The following is a 17,158-nucleotide window of genomic DNA, read 5'->3' on the forward strand; positions in this document are numbered from 1 at the left end:
TGTGGCCTGCAAGCCCAGTGCAATCTGGCAGCCGCTGTCTTTCTTGCCTGATGTTCCGTGGTGTTCCCCTTGGCGCTCTCTGCTATGTCCACACCGCCCTTCTTCCATGTCTTCAGAACTGCAGTGCTTTCTCTCACCACACGACCTTTGTAAATAGTGTTCCCTCAATCTAACAGTCTTCTTCCCTAAGTAATTTTAATTATTCTCCAGATCTCCACTCAGTCATCATTTCCTCAGAGAAACCTTCCTTGACCCTCCAGACTGAATCAGACCCTGTCAGACACTACAGTGGTGCCATATTAAATTTCAGACGCAGAGCTACTGATTCTTACTCCATCATAATCCTTAACACAGTTGTAATTTTACGTGTATTTGTATGACTTCTTAGTTCATGACTCTTTCTTCTATGCCAAAGGACTTAAAAACAACCTTTTCAATCATCGATGTATCTCTAGTGCCCAGTATAATGTCTGGGGCATAGCAGTCTCCTCATATCTATTTGGTGATGGATAGGTGATTGGATGGATGGGTGAATCCAGCCCAACACAGTTTTAGACAAAGAGTGGATAAGTAGTGAGTGAGTGACTTGATTTGTTAAGGACATTTCTGGGAAGCTAGAGCTGCTTTTACTGTAAAATTTTTGACTAATAACAACATGGCTTAAAGGAAAGTCCAGTGGCTTTAGAGTCAGACATTCTTGAGTTCAAGCCCCAGGTCGATGTGTTATAAACTGTGTGATCTTAGATAAACCATCTCATCTCTTTGAGTCTTAGTTTTCCAATCTGTAAAAATAAGATGATAATATTTTCCAGAGTTGTGGGGATTAAATTAGATAATATATGAAAAGTACACAGCAGGGTGTTTGAGGTGGTAGATAGTTAATAAGTGGGAAGCCCTCTCGCCTTCTAAATTTTGATAAAATCTTTACTGTGATAAAGCACAATAATGTTAAAATATATGTGTGTGTGTGTGTTACCACATCATAACATGCTCTTACATATGATTCCTTAAAAGGCATTTCTCTCAGACTGCAGTCACAAATATTTCTTACCTTTAAAAGTACCAGGAGGCCTTCATTAAGATGTCTCTCAGCTGTATCTCACAGCTTGAAACCTAAAAGCCTCATAATGGGACTTCAGCGTACTTATATAATTTCTGCAGTGCTGTAGCATATAGCTTCTCAGAGCTAAATTACTGAAATACAATTTATTTAAACTATATACATTAGACATAGATTATAACACTGATTCATTAGCAACCTAGATTTCTTTTCAACCCACTTGTATGAAGTGCCTGCTTCCACCCCTGCTGTTTTTCAGTGGTGAATGAACAGGCTTTTGGCCAGATGACTAAATTCTGTGTTTCTTTTAGTAGAACTATAATAACAGTTGTTGGTAGGGTTGTAAGAGTTTCTGTAATTGGTGTGATGCAATCTAAAAAAATTACAACAGGTGTGTTTCACAGGTGCTTTCTCTAGGGAATCCAAAAAGAACCGTAAGGAAATGTTTAACCTACATTTGTAACGTTTGGCCAGAGGTAATAAATAGTAAAATGGTATCTTTTTACAGTTACAGTTTCTTTTTCTTTCTTTCTTCCCCCACCCCCTCCAACACACACACACACACACACACACACACAGATATGCACTATGTTATAATGAAAACTACACTGAACTGAGAAGTTAGCAGTGCTGGCTTTGAAATTTAGCTCTCTTCTTTGTTAGCTGTATGACCTTAGGCAACTTTCTCCAATCTCTGAGCCTCAATTTGTCTCTCTATACCTTGTTTCCCCGAAAATAAGACCTAGCCGGACCATCAGCTCTAAGGCATCTTTTGGAGCAAAAATTAATATGACCCAGTCTTACTTTACTATAAAACCGGGTTTTATCTAACATAATATAAGACTGCGTCTTATATTAATTTTTGCTCCAAAAGATGCATTAGAGCTGATGGTCCTGCTAGATCTTATTTTTGGGGAAACATGGTAAAATCAGAGAATTGGATTAGATGATCTCCAAGGTACTAACCAGCTCTAAGATTCTCTGATTTCAGGTAGCCTAAGGTTTTCCTTATTTGGATATATATAAGAACAACTTGTAAATTACCAAATGTTGTGCGACCTGCTGTCCGCTTCTCTGCCTGCCAACCGACCTACTCACTGACTCGACTCTCGACTCGACTCCCAACTCTCCAACCAGCGCAGCCGTGGCAGTTATAGCTGTGGCTAATTGGCCGTCAGCTGTGGCCGGTTAGCCAATTAGCCACTGATATAACTGCCGCGGCTCTGCTGGTTGGAGAGTTGGGAGTAGAGTCGAGTCAGTGAGTCGGTCGGTTGGCAGGCAGAGAAGCGGACAGCAGGTCGCAGGTCGTGTGAACCCAGCCTCCAGTGAGACTATAGTGGTATGACTCCCCTACCTATGGCTCCATGGGTGTTCCTTTCTGGCCTAGCCATATCCTGCGTTCTTATGTGGGGAGCGGGACCAGAGACCCCGCAGGCCGTCTCGCATGACACCAAATATGTTTGATGATTTGAAGGGAACAGGTCATGGACCTACGTAAAAATGAATCCAAGCAAACATGCAAAATGCCATATGCCCCTGAGTTTGGGTCCCTGAGTAAGTCCCCCAAAAAACAGGTGGCAAATATTTAGCTAGGCAAATGACTTCACAGAGGAGAATATCCACTCATTCCAACCATGTGTGATAAGGAAAAAGTCACTGCCCAGCAGTTCTTAATGAGATGCCAAAATCACCAGATAATGTTCTCATTTTAAAAATTATATCAATTATATTATTACTTAGCAAATCATAAAACTGTAAGCATTAGTGGGCATTCAATAAAGTACATATTGTGAAGTCAGCTTGGAAGGAAGAATACTCACCCAAGGGATATCCAGTGAATTTCCCTGGGCTGGGGCTAATTAGCTGATCTGCATCAAATAGTAACAGTGATAAATAGTAATTTAAACCAATAGTAATAGTGATAAAAGAAAGCACCAGTTTTTCCCATATCTAATGACCATCGTGGGATATTTATGTCAAAATTGAAAGTATGCATTTTAGTCCATCTGAAATGCTTCCAGACCAGCTGTTTTCCTAGCCAAATTCCATTTTCAGTCTCTGCTACCTGAAGCCCATCTGCATCTTGATATTGTCACACCTGGAAAGCTCTTTCTCAGCTGTGCCTCATTGTTTTTAGGGACACAATACTGTCTGTGTCAGCAGTTAGAGCAAAAGCTCATAGAGGCTGAAACCACAAACATGTTTCCTATGGTTTGTGAAACATTCTTCTTTTGAAAATAGTATGTAATGTTGCTTCCTTATTGGTACAGCCTCCGAGAAGCCTATGAGACTAGGGAGGTGTTCAATTTGTGTTTTTCATCAATATTTAAAAATACTGAGATACGTAGGCAGAGAGGTATCAGAGGAAGGGACATTAAACTTTTGCCCCTTCTCTTTGAACTTCGCATGGGAAGGATAATGTATGAAAGACTTTGTTCCTGTCTAGCCTGTTTGTTTTTCAAGTCAAGGTCTGAGTTTTATTTTCAGTACATTGATTGAAATCTAAGAGTCAAAAAGGAATATCATAAATAGAGACCAGAGCTTGTTCAGCTTGAATACCAACACAGACTATTTCTAGATAGCGTGCTGCTGCAGCTGTGTGACTTAGGCAAAATCAGAACCAGTACACAGTGGAGGAAGACGTGCTAGGCAGCAGTCTGGCCTCGAAGATGTGCCCAGAACGGAATAAGTTTTGTTTAAGACTAGGGAAGTTAGCGAAGAGGGTAGTAAAATTATCTATAGCCTGCCTTATCTGTGTAGGAGGGTGAACGAACAGAAGAACGAGAGTCCTTCCTCTTATTTCACGTCTCCTCGATCTGCACAGGGACACAATGGAGATTTTAACTACAGAAGTGGTCAGATTTGGTCTCCTTGAAAAGAACATGTCACGATGCAGCCAGTGAATTCTCACTTTCCCTAACCAAGGACAGGATTGCTCAGCCCTTGGCTCTGTAAAGCAGCCTTAGATTCCTGTAAACCACAAACCTCCCAGCACATAAAGGCAAATGGTATTCACCAGCTGATGTCCTAGGAAGCTTACTTGTTTCCAACCTGTTTGCACTCTTAACCACCCCCTCACCGCCCATCACTGGGCAAACACCCAACCAAGGTTTTCTCATTACTTCTTTTTCATTTCAATTACAGTTGACATTCAATATTATTTTATATTTGTTTCAGGGTTACAGGCTAGTGGTTAGACATATATATAATTGATGAAGTGATCTCCCAATTAGTCTAGTACCCACCTGGCACGATACATAGTTTTTACAATATTGACTATATTCCCTATGCACTGTACTTTACATGCCTGTGACTATTTTGTGTTTCTCATTACTTTTTAAGAAAGTTGTGTGATTCCCACATTTTACATTTTGTGCACCCTTGTGTCATAGTTTATGTTATGTCTGGAAGTGCCTTTTACCTCCACGAGAGCCCTGGAGAAACAGGTGGTTTCCGTAGTATTTAGCCCAGTTGTTACCAGGGGGAGACATAAGCTAGGAGAAACCTACCTGGAATCGCTACCCTAACTAAAAGGTATGGAAATTAAGGAGATTATTCTAGTGACTGTTAGGGAATGCAGTATTTTTTATATCTTACCAGAAGGAAGTGCAGCTCTGTGTATACCAAATGTGAATGTCTTTATTTATAGTTGAGGAGTACTTTATTATAGCTTCTCAGAAAGTGTGCAGACTCTCTAGATAGACTGGAGGATATCATTATAAAAGAAAATCAGGAAGTATAAGAATCTGACATGGTTGAAAGGAAACTAAACCTAAAGTAAAAGAAAAGAAGTTTATGTGGAGGAAGAGAACGAGGCCTTTGTGGACCTTTCTTCACAAAGAGATAAATCTGTCCTTGATTAAAAAACAAAAAAGAAAGAAAGAAAACAGTACCCGTTTGTCATAGAACATTTATTGGGCATTGTGAAGGAATGCCTTACTCAAAATAAACAGATCTCTTAAAGAGGAGAAGCAACTTTATTAACTATGTCAAGAAAACATACAGGGAATTCACCCACCTGAGAGTGTGAATTTTCAGACCATTTAGACTAAGAAAGGACATAAATGTGTTACGTCATATCAGAAAATTAGTAGTGATATGGGACTTTACCAAGATGTCTTCTAAAATTTTTACTCAGCTAAAATAGGCAATTTTGGTAAGTTCTTTTCTGTAATTTTGGTTAAGTTCCTAGAGTACAGAGCAAGAAAAGAGGGGCCTACTATCCTGATTTTAATTCTAACTGACAATGAGGAATTGGTGGGAGAGTAGAGAGGAAGAGTCCAGGCAGGTGGGGGAAAAGTGACATGGTAAACTGTTTTATGGTACATAAGTATTAATAGTTTCCACTCCTCCTTCAGAGGGAATTATACTGCCTTGCTCCACTGACATGAGCTTTAGTAACTTGCATTGGCTAAAGAACTGTGAGCAAACGGAACCTACATGCCTTACTTCTGGACAAATGCTTCTAGTACGTAGTCATCTGAGCTCTTTTTCCATCTGTCACAGATCAGCAGTACCTCAGAAAGAGGCTTTTTCATCAGCTTCAAACCAGGATGGACATGTAGCATAAGTTTTTGAAAGCCGATTCGTTGTTGTAAAGCAGTGCTTCTCAGTCGGGTAATTTTGTTTCCCGCCACCCCCACCCAGTAGACAATTTTGGTTGTCACAACTAGGGGAGCACAACTGACATCTGGTGAACGAGGCCAGGTGTGCTGCTGAACATCCCACAATGCACAGGACAGGCCCTCACGACAGAATTATCTGGCCAAAAAATGTCACTGATGCTAAGATTGAGAAACCCTGTTTTAAGCTTCTGGACTTATTTGTTAATACAGCATAACCTAACCTATCCTGATTAATATAGTGACTACCATACTAATTTCATAATAGCCAATGTGGAAATAGTTGGGCTTAACCAGTTAGTACCTTGGTTACTAGGAAGACAGGTTTGAAATAAATCCAGAAAGAAAAAAAAGTAGATATCATGCTATGGCATAAGATTTTAAAAGGAATCTCAAAAAGTTCAGCAGCTTCCAGTAATACAGCATTACTGTGCAGTTGCAAATATTCCAGATAAGCAAAAACCAGATACAAAGGTCTAAAACCAGTATGGTTGCATATTGAATTCTGCAGTGAACTCAAAATGTTAAAGGAGGTTCGTAATCAAAGATAAATATCAATTTTTTACACTCCTCCAAAAATAGCATTAAAAAAACCAAAGGTCCGAAATTAGTACAATTTAGACCTGCAAAAAGTGCTAAGATCCCAAAAGGGTTTTGTTTTGCTATATTTGTTTGTTGTGCTTGTTTTAGTTGCATTATTAGCAAGACCAAGCAAGAAATGGATCTCTCTTGTTTGATGCCTATGGACTAACAGAGAAAGCAGAACAACTCATCATGGGTTGCCTCATTCCCTCATCACTGGCCACCAGCCTCAGCTGGACTACCTACTTCCTGTTCTCCCATGATAGCTGATTCTCCAGCATCTTTTTCTGAGGCAGTGGCCCTATTTAGCTCTGCCTCTTAAAGCTTTCCATGTACTTGCAGTATCAGAAGCAATTACTGCCCTGCTTTGTGGCTTGGAATTGCCCCAACTTCAAAACCTTGGAAACAAATGATAGATTTTATTTATTTAATTTTTTTAAAAAAATTTTTCTTGGCTGACATAAATGATAGATTTTAGATATACCTATTCCTTTTTAATAGTCAGAGCTACACAAGGAGGGAATGCTATATTTCAACAGTGGTGGTTCCCAGTCTTTAAATATTTTCAAGTGAAGGCCAGAGAGCCGCTTGGTTGTCTATTCTCTTCCAACCCCGATTGCCTGTAATTTTCAATTAAAAACTCTCAATTGAAGTTAAGAACAAATTTTTCATCATGTGTCTCAACTCTTAGCATGTTTTAGCCATGTCTAAAAGCAAGATACTAGTAAATAAAGAAGCCAGTCCTTCTGTAGCCATAAAAACTCTCTTGAATCTTCTCCTTTCTCTATGAATTGTCTAGCCCCTGAGAGCTTCCTCGTCATATTAGTAAGCCTTTTTTGTCCACCTAGCCAAAGCTGCTTGTTTCATTACCTGCTATCATGTCTGAATCACCAAATCCACATTCTAAAATACCTGCTTGTTCATTGTTGGCCCCGAAATTGAAGAATCACTAAGCAGTGCTAGTACAACAAAGATGTGTTTATACACTTACTTACTCCTCACCAGATTATTGAGCCGTAGGATATCGAAGAAAAGTAGAAGCCATTAGTGAATTTCTGTTCTCCCTCACTCTAATTCAGCCGAGTGACTGATGAAAATCATGCCTGTGTGTCCTCTTTTAATGATGGTACTGCGGATGAGGTATACAGCATTTGGAGCAGATTCTTGAATTACTATATTTTTTATTAATCTCAGTTATTCATAAAGTATATCTCAATCAAAAGTTCTGAAATCAAAACAAGGGGATGGTTTAATAGTAAAGTGAGGCAAAGTTTAAGAAAAGGTCTTGTACTATTCCATTTAAAAATTAAAATGGGCTGTATGGATTTCTAATTTTTCATTTATTGCATTAAATCTTTCTTAGTTTTGTGCCTTCATGTTCTTGGTCTTAAAAATGTCTACCCCTTCCCCTCAAAAGAATTGTCAAGTCACAGGATAATGCGGAAAGCAAGGAAACATTCTCGAAAATGAAATATTACTAGTAATTAAAGAAGTACAAATTAAAAAGTTACCATTTTCCCTCTTAAGTGTTTTTGTTGTTTTCTTATTACAAAAGTATAACATCATTATAGTAAAAAATAAAATATAAATAAGAGAAAAGTCACAGTGACAACACAATTAACATCTTATTATATAGATGTCAGTCTTTTTTCTATCCATGTATAAAATTTATCTAATAGTCTCCTATTGATTTTAAGTAATGCTTTACTGAACATCCTGCACATTAATCTTATTTTTCCATCTCTGATTATTTTGTTAAAACTAACTCCTATAATAGAACTACTATTGCTGAGTCAAAGCATATTGCATTTTTAAGGCTTTTGGTTATCTTTTGCCAAATTGCTGACCAGAAAGGTTGTTATCAAATGTATGAGAGTATTGCTTTACTCATTCTCTAATCCATATTGTTTATGTTGTTTTCTTATCTTCTCCATTTTGTTAACTCCAAAATGGTATCTAATGGTTTTAATTTGTACTTCTTTGATTAATAATCAGAACATATTTTACATGTCTCAATAAAATACTACAAATTAAAGAAAAATCTCTGTTGCCACATTATAAGAGAAAACAAACACACACATACCCCTGAATGTTCAACAAAAGGAAAGGAGTTAAATGTAAACTATGACTCCTAAACAATAAACTGTGCAGCTATTAAAACATTAAGTATGCAAAGTACTTGAACTGACATAGGGAAAATATTTATTGTGTAATATTAGACATTAGAATGGTAAATTTTTATATGTAATTTAAATCTGTACCCTTTAAATGTATAAGAAAAAAACCTGAAAGAAAATATGCCAATATGTAATTCCTTCTGCGTGGTGGTAGGTGATTTTTAATCTTTCATAATTTTTAATATTTTCCACATTTTTTATAATTAACATTTATATCACATTTATGAAGAGAACACATTTTTGTTAAATACACTGCATAAATGGTGCAAGAGAGGAGAGGAAACCGTCCACCAGCAATTTGTGTAGCATGTAGTCTAAACATAATATTAAACATTTGATATTGAAACGGAGCATGAACAGGTAATGTAAATGAGATTCTGATAAGCAGTTAACGCGGTTGTCAAAATGTTAAAAGTTCTACTTGCTTGAGAAGCTGACAATTGTTGGAATCCCCTGAAAATGTAATCTTTATGACTTATTTTTTCTTTTTAGGTTGCTGCTGTTGATCTTCTGGTTCCTGGAGTTGGAGAGCTCTTTGGAGGAAGCCTCCGAGAAGAACGGTACCATTTCTTAGAGCAGCGACTGGCCAGGTATTGGTCAGACCTAAAGAAACGAAGTTCAGAAATTGGGGATGAGGCACTCAAAGGCAGTCATGGCAAAATAACAGAGAGCAACAGCTCATAGGCCTCAGCACCTCACACACCAGAACCTCAAATTCTAAGTGACCTTGAACAAGTTTTTGCTTGACCTTCCTGAGCTTCCTTTTCATAAAGACTGGAACTGTTTTATGAAACAAGGCCACAATAAAATTTGCTCATTATTTGTACATATCTCTTCCTATGGAAATGGCTTTTTTTTTTTAAGTTAATAAGAGAGGGAAATTTCCCCCTTAAAGATTGTCCTTCATTTTTATTTTTCTCTTCCACGCGTTCTTTTTTATTTACTCTAAATTATGATTTGCAGACTCCTGTAGGGATATAAAGAAAGATAAGCTCTGAACCATAAGATAAAGATGGAAAAAGTAAAGATGGAGAAAGATACAAAAATATCTGCTAAGCTAGCATTTAGAATAAGCAGTTTTTCCTTCCTCAGGTTTTCTACATTGTGCAAGGGTCTTGATTTAACTATTTGAATAACTCATTTTAACTTGCTGTTTGAGACCTGGGAATGAATCCATAAACACACAGAAAATGTTTTGGAGAAGTAGGGAATCATGTTCCTAATTGAACTACCACTCCTATATATGCATGGTCTGCCAACAAACTATAATAACTTCCTAAACTAAGGTTATAAACCTCTGTTTTCCATGGTTTCCACTTTTGCTGTACCCAACTTTCAAAAAAAAAAAAAAAAAAAGCTTTCCCATGTTGAAGACATATTCCTTTTGTCCTGGGTTTCATAGTAATCTGGAAAAGCCATAATTGTTTGAAAATATCCCGTTAAATTAGCATTTGTAAGGCCTTTTCCTAATGGAAAAATGCTTAAAAAGTTGATGCTTTTCCAACATCCCAACCTATAAATCTGTTGAGTAACTTGGTTTTGTAAGCCTAATTATATGAACTGCTCTATTTGGTTACGATCCAGAGGAAAGGGGATAAATATGTTCTGGGAGGACCCTTTTTTTCATCAGATTACTAACTCCTTACTATTGCCATAGTGTTAGAAAGTCCTGGGAAAATCATGAAATTGAAGTTAAGGTCAAACTCCTTAGATGGAAAGAATTTAAAGATTCTCTGGGTTTTTTTGTTTTTTTTTAAGCACAATAAAAATCACACATGGCAAGAAACCTCATCTGTTGAAAGATTAATTGGTCTGTTTTCTTTGCTTGCTTCCTTCCTTCAGGAAACCTTTCCTCATAACATTAAATGTTTACCTAGTATCTGATAATATCCAAATTTATCTTTCCAAATGAAATGCATATATGTGTTTCCCTCTCTTAGGTATCTGTGACTTCTATTTATGTGTTCTATATTTTTGCGTATTGGAGTTTTTCATCATCCTGATCACTTAAGATATACTGTGGTCCCAAACACTTTTTTAAAGGGCTTAAATTAATTTTGATGAGTACTGACAGCTTAAAACTTTACTAACATTTCTCAAATTGGCAAAATCCAATTAGAAACCACATTTTGAAGGTAGCCTCAGCATCTATATTTTTGTTTCAGTGTTATAGAATGAAAGGTTTGTCTGTGTAGCCCTTGTTTATGTATGCCTCCCAACAACCTTAAGTAGCGGTAATAGTGCTTTCCTTATGTCATAGGACAATAAGCTCATCTCAAATGAACCCCTTCTTTTGGGCTCTGGACCATACTTTCTTTCTATAACATGTATTATTTATGCCACTTATTTGATGATACCTGGGACTATTGTTTAACTCACCTTTCTTACCATGTAATGAAGGTTTAGCTACTCAGATATATTGCATGTTATTTGAGAGCACAAGTTTTGGTGTGTACATCTTTATAAAGAGCACATAACCCAGAATAAATGGTGATTAGTATGTTTATCTTATTACCATTCTCTGAAAGAATTTTATTTTCCTTTCACAGATCAGGACTGACAGAAGCCTACCAATGGTAAGAATGCAGCCCCTAATGATTTTTATTCTAGCTGTTGGTCTGCGCATTGCATAGTGTTTGCTTGTATTCCCAGGGCACTATGGAAGAGTGTTAAGAGCAATGCACAGCTTCTCAGATTACTTATTCCCTTTGAGTCCTTGAAAAATAGTAATAATAATGGCTGCCATTTATGTATTATTGTATGCCAAATAACTGTGTTAAAAATTTGATGTACATTATCTCCTGTAATCATAATACTCTCTGCGCTAGGTACCATTCTCATCCCCTTTGCTACTCCTCCAGACCTGAGGCCTGGAGATGTTAACTAACTTAACCAAGAGCACACAGTTAGAAGCATCGAGCTGGGACTTTGTTCCCAACCATTATCCTTCAGTTTCTCTGTGTTAAATTAGGAGCTTGACCACATAAGTGATCTCTAAGTGACCCTCACCAACTGTAGAAATCTGAACTGCCTAGGAAGGTCACCTTTCTGCATTCATACATTCACTTTTCCAAAGTTCTGGTTTTCTTTCCACAAACCCTTTCTCTGAGTGCCGTTAAATATATACAAATTTTTTATTCATAATAAAAAATTATTATGTAATTTATTCTGTAATAGCACTATTACTAATAAAAAAATTTATTCTGTAATAGCACTCCTTTAGGGTCTTGGTATAATAATACCAATAGTATTATTAATTCTTTCCCTGTCCTCAGAAGAAGGAAGGGTCAAATTACACATTCACCTTTTGGTAATGAAGGAGCTGGATTTCAGAAATGCAAAAAGCCTAAAATTGGGTTCCGGTAATGGCCCTCAAACGCCTTTGTTTTTTACCAGTAATGACCTTAGACACACTTAATCTGAGTCTTGTTTTTCTAGACTGTAAAATGGAACAATAATATCTACCTCACAGGGTTACTGTGAGGATGAAATGAAACAATATAGGTTAAGTATCTACATAGAGTAGAAACTCAGTAAATGATAGTTTCCTACCCCGTTTCCTTCCTTTGTTCTGAGTCTTACTATTAGCTAGATGAGCCTGATTGAACAAGCTTGTACATTTTACCTCAGTTTCTGTCTACAGAATAATATTCATAGTGTGTAAAAACTAGCTAAATACAAATTTTAATTATTGCTTAAATAAGTTTTGGCCTTTTCTGGTCTTTATTAATTATTTCAATACTATTCTTTTTCCAACTAAAGTTTTCAAACTGTTAAGATCTCTGAACATAAATATTTATTATTTGAATCTTCTTCGTTGTAAATAGTTGTCATAGTATTTTAAAGGTAGAGGGATTTTTAAAAATCTTAGTCTGTGATCTCTGCTAGTGTTCCACCACACTGAGGGGCCACCACAGGTGTCTAAGAATTTACTCACTTCCTATTTCTACATGCCATATGCAAATAAAACCTGTAACTAGTTCCACAAATGTTGTACCATCTCTTCTATAATCTCGTTACCCTGGAAGCAATTTAACAACAATCCTACAAATACAAATTCATTTGAAAACTTGTTTCTTAAAAGTGGATTTTTCCATCTATCAAAGCACAGGCAAGAAAAATGCTACAGACCAAATCCCTCTGTTGAATTCAGTTTCCAGAAATTAGGCAAGTGTTTTGACATCTATGTATGAGGAATTTAGAACCACCTAAAGCTGTTGCTAGACTTCTAGCAGCCAGCTCAGATCCTGCAGGTGTTTGAGGCAGGTGGTTTGATATTTCCTTTATCTCATTTTCTCACTAAATCAAAGTATTCCCTGCCCCCATGCTTTGTAAACTTACAAGTTAATTCAGTTACCAAATATTTCAGTTACTGAAGACTGTGTTCCTTCTATTATTTCTGACAGTTCTTACTAATCTGAAGTTTTATACTAGATACTTCTGTTTATAGATCATTCACTTGGTTCTAACTCACCTAGTTGCAATTCATCTTTTATTTTAGAAAGATAAGTGCTTAATCTTAACTGCCTAAAATACCAATGCATATAGTCATTATTATTAACAGGGAGGAAATAGGTGATAGTCTTTATCCTTAAGGAGCCAAATGACTACCAACGATGGCTTTTACGTTTTATTCTGATTTTACAAATCATTCAAGAAACTGTAAACTTGTTTTAATCAATATTATATAACTCAAGAATTCTCCCACCAAATGGCATAAAAATATTTACAGAATCTTCTTTCTCCTCTTCCTTTCCTAGAATAATTTCTCCCAGGCTAGTGTATTAGAATCTGAGTTTGAATCATGGCTATTCCATTTTCTAGTCATTTCTAGCCATCTGTAGTGGGAATAGGACATGTATGGATGGACTTCAGAGGCTATCTAGCCTTGCAGAAAAATGGACATCTTCCACTAAGCTTAAAGCAGAGAACTGGAAGTTTCTCCTTACTCCAGTGCTCCAGAGTATATTTTCGTGCCTTCAACAAATTTTTTTGTAGTAAGCATACTACTTATCCAGAGCATACTAAGAAATAGAAAAGGAATGTATTTTGAAGAAAATTAGTACAGTTATTAGAACATTTTCTGTAGCCTCATTAGGCAAGTTTTCTGTATATAAGTATATTAAAAAAAAAAAAAAAGGATCAAGTAACCAAACTCCATGAATGAATGAAAGGATTTGCTACTGTTTGTTTGGGTAACCTTAGACAGATCACTTTAACTTCTCTGTGTCCTTAACCTGTCTGTCTGTGGAGCGAAAAGACTGGTCTACCACAATCATGTGAATGATAACAAGTGATTACACAATACTTTGAAACATAAAATTTTTTTATAATATCTGATCCCATACAGCATTTATAAAGATTATGATTCTCTGTTTTTTAAAATCAGGTATCTGGACCTCCGTCGATTTGGATCTGTGCCACATGGAGGTTTTGGGATGGGATTTGAACGCTATCTGCAGTGCATCTTGGGAATTGACAATATCAAAGATGTTATCCCTTTTCCAAGATTTACTCATTCATGTCTTTTATAGCTGGAAGACTGGTTAATGAAAATCACCCCAAGACAGAGGTACCGCACATGAATATGCATACAGGAGGATGCATTTTCAAAATGTAATTGTCCTTCCATAACACATAACGTATGAAAAATAGACGTGATCATGTTTTTCTTAGAAAGTTGAGGGCATTTCATAGAAAGATGGACTCTCAAAATGAAGTACTTACAGCAGATAGAATCTCAAATCTGTTATGTCAATTAAGAAGAAATGAAGAAATTGAACAAGGTGGTCTCAAAGCTCCTTTCAAACTCTAAGACAGGATGGGATCGCAGTGTATTTTACTTGTCTTTAATGATTAGATCTTGTGTGACCTTTGAGAAACAACTAGTAGCTAAAATTACAATATTGTTGGATCTTTTCTCCCTTGCCACTTAACCTATGATAAATGTTCATCTTATTCTCAGTGTTTTACTGAAAATTACAAAAGAAAATATTCATTTTTTGTATCTTGAGTTAATAAAGTTCCTATTCTGAATTGAAATCTGCTTTCATCAGACTGGGTGAAAAAAAATCACATTTAATAACTGTTAACCCTCATTAAAAAGGGTATAGAAGGAAAGTGTCTCAACATAATAAAGGCCACATATGACAAACACTCAGCTAACAATATCATACTCAGTGGTGAAAAACTGAAAGCCTTTCCTCTAAGATCAGTAACAAGACGAGGATGCCCACTCTCACCACTTTTATTAACATAATACTGAAAGTCCTAGCGAGAGCAATCAGACAAGAGAAAGAAATAAAAGGCATCCAAATTGGGAATGAAGAAGTAAAACTGTCACTATTTGCAGATGACATGATTCTGTATATAGAAAATCCTAAAGACTCCACCAGACTATTAGAAATAATAAGCAATGCAATAAAGTTTCAGGATACAAAATCAGTGCACAAAATCCATTGTGTTCCTATATACTAACAGTAAAATATCAGAAAAAGAAACAGAATAAAACAATTCCATTTGCAATTGCAACAAAATGGATAAAATACCTAGGAATAAGCTTAACAATGGAAGTGAAGGACCTATATACACTGAAAACCGTTAAGACATTGTTGAAAAAAATTGAAGAAGACACAAAGAAATGGAAACGTGTTCCATGTTCATGGAGAGGAAGAATTAACATAGTTAAAAGAGCCATCCATATTCCCCAAAGCAGTATACAGATTTAATGAAATCCCCATCAAAATCCCAACGGCATTTTTCAAAGAAATAGAACAAAAAAATCCTCAAGTTTGTATGGAACCACAAAAGACCCCAAATGGCCAAAGCAATTCTGAGATAAAAAACAAAGCCAGACGTATTACACTACCTGACTTCAAATTATACTACAAAGCTACAATAATCAAAACAGTATGGTATTGGCAGGAAAAATAAACACACAGACCAATGGAACAGAATTGAGAGCCTAAAAATAAACCCATACATATATGGGCAACTAACTTTTTACAGAGGAGCCAAAAACATATAATGGAGAAAGGAAAGCCTCTTTAATAAATTATGTTGGGAAAATTGGAAAGCCATATGCAAAGAAATGAATCTAGACTGCTATCTGACACCATACACAAAAATTAACTCAAAATGGCATGGCCAGCCCAGTGGCTTAGGTGGTTGGAGTGCCGTGCTCCTAATGCTGAAGTCGCTGGGTCAGTGGGCTGCCGTGACCAGCCAGAGGTCAGTATGGGCAGCTGTGTGCTGCCGTGGGCTACCACGTGCTGCCATGAGCGGCTGGTGGCCAGCATGGGTGGCCGTGGGCTGCTGTGGGCTACTGTGTGCTGCCATGAGTGGCCAGTGGCCAGCATGGGTGGCCGTGGGCTGCTGTGGGCTACTGTGTGCTGCCATGAGTGGCCAGTGGCCAGCGTGAGCGGGTGCAGCCGGCGAGAGCTGCCATGAGCTGGCGTGAGCTGCTGTGAGAAGCTGACCTACAACTGGCGACCAACTGCCTTAGCCGGGGGGAGCACGAGGTTCATAATACCGGCATGGGCCAGGGAGCTGTGTCCTACACAACTAGACTGAGAAACAATGGCTTGAACCGGAGTGATGGGGGGAGGCAGAAGAAGGGGGGAATAATTTAACTCAAAGTAGCTTAAAGACTTGAATATAAGACCTAAAACAATAAAATACATAGAAGAAAACATAGGTACTAAACCTACAGACCTTGGTCTCAGAGGGATTTTTGTGAACATGACCCCAAAGGCAAGGGAAGTAAAAGCAAAAATAAACGAATGGGACTGTATCAAACTAAAAAGCTTCTGCACAGCAAAAAAAACCATCAACAAAACAAAAAGGCAACCAACTGATAAAAGAAGATACTTGCAAATGATACCTCTGATAAAGGGCTAATATCCAAAATATATAAAGAACTCATATAACTCAAAAAAAAAAAAAAAAAAAGCAATCCAGTTAAAAAATGGGCAGACGACCTGAACAGACACTTCTCCATAGAACACATAAAACTGGGCTAACAGGTATATGAAAAAATGCTCAACTTCACTAGTTATTAGGGAAATGCAAATCCAAACTACAAAGAGATACCACCTCACACCTGCTAGAATGGCTATTATCAATAGCACAAGAAATAACAAATGTTAGAGGGGATGTGAAGTAAAGGGAACCCTCATACACTGCTGGTGGGAATGTAAATTGGTGCAGCCTCTGGAAAACAGTATGGAGCTTCTTCAAAAAATTAAGAATGGAGCTACCATACAATCCAGCAATCCCTCTTCTGAGTGTCTACCTGGAAATTTTGGAAGCACTTATTCGTAAAGAACCCCTATGTTCATTGCAGCATTATTCACAACAGCCAAGACATAAAAACAACTTCAGTTTCCTTCAACTGACAATTGGATAAAGAAGAAGTGGTACATGTATATAGTGGTATTACTCAGCTATGAAAAATGAGGTACTGTCATTTGTGGATAGATCTTCAGAGTATGATGTCAAGTGAAATAACAGATGGAAAGGACAAGAACCATATGATTTCACTCATGTGGGATATAAAACAGAAAGCAACAAACAGACTCATATACACAGACAATATGGTGGTTACCATAGGGGAAGGGAGGGGAAAGAAGAATGAAGAGGGTAAAAAGGGTGAAATATATGGTGACAGAAGGAGAGTAGACTTTGGGCGATGAGAACGCAATGTGATATACAGATGA

At 37.1% G+C, this 17,158-nt stretch overlaps 1 protein-coding gene across 2 annotated transcripts in view; it reads left to right on the forward strand.

Annotated features, from left to right (window-relative positions):
* NARS2 (asparaginyl-tRNA synthetase 2, mitochondrial) overlaps positions 1-14,483 on the forward strand; it is a 130,701-nt gene extending 116,218 nt beyond the window's left edge. Inside the window, exons 12-14 of one of the 2 annotated variants that reach the window (XM_019726379.2) lie at positions 8,934-9,031; positions 10,991-11,017; positions 13,831-14,483. In XM_019726379.2, coding sequence (XP_019581938.2) covers positions 8,934-9,031; positions 10,991-11,017; positions 13,831-13,975 — 270 coding nt within the window. In that variant the 3' untranslated portion in view covers positions 13,976-14,483. The remainder of the gene's footprint in view (positions 1-8,933; positions 9,032-10,990; positions 11,018-13,830) is intronic. The other variant, XM_074335705.1, reaches the window with a different exon arrangement.
* Positions 14,484-17,158: the final 2,675 nt, after the last annotated feature.

Source organism: Rhinolophus sinicus, linkage group LG06 (assembly GCF_036562045.2).
Source record: "Rhinolophus sinicus isolate RSC01 linkage group LG06, ASM3656204v1, whole genome shotgun sequence".
NCBI classification, from domain to species: domain Eukaryota; kingdom Metazoa; phylum Chordata; class Mammalia; order Chiroptera; family Rhinolophidae; genus Rhinolophus; species Rhinolophus sinicus.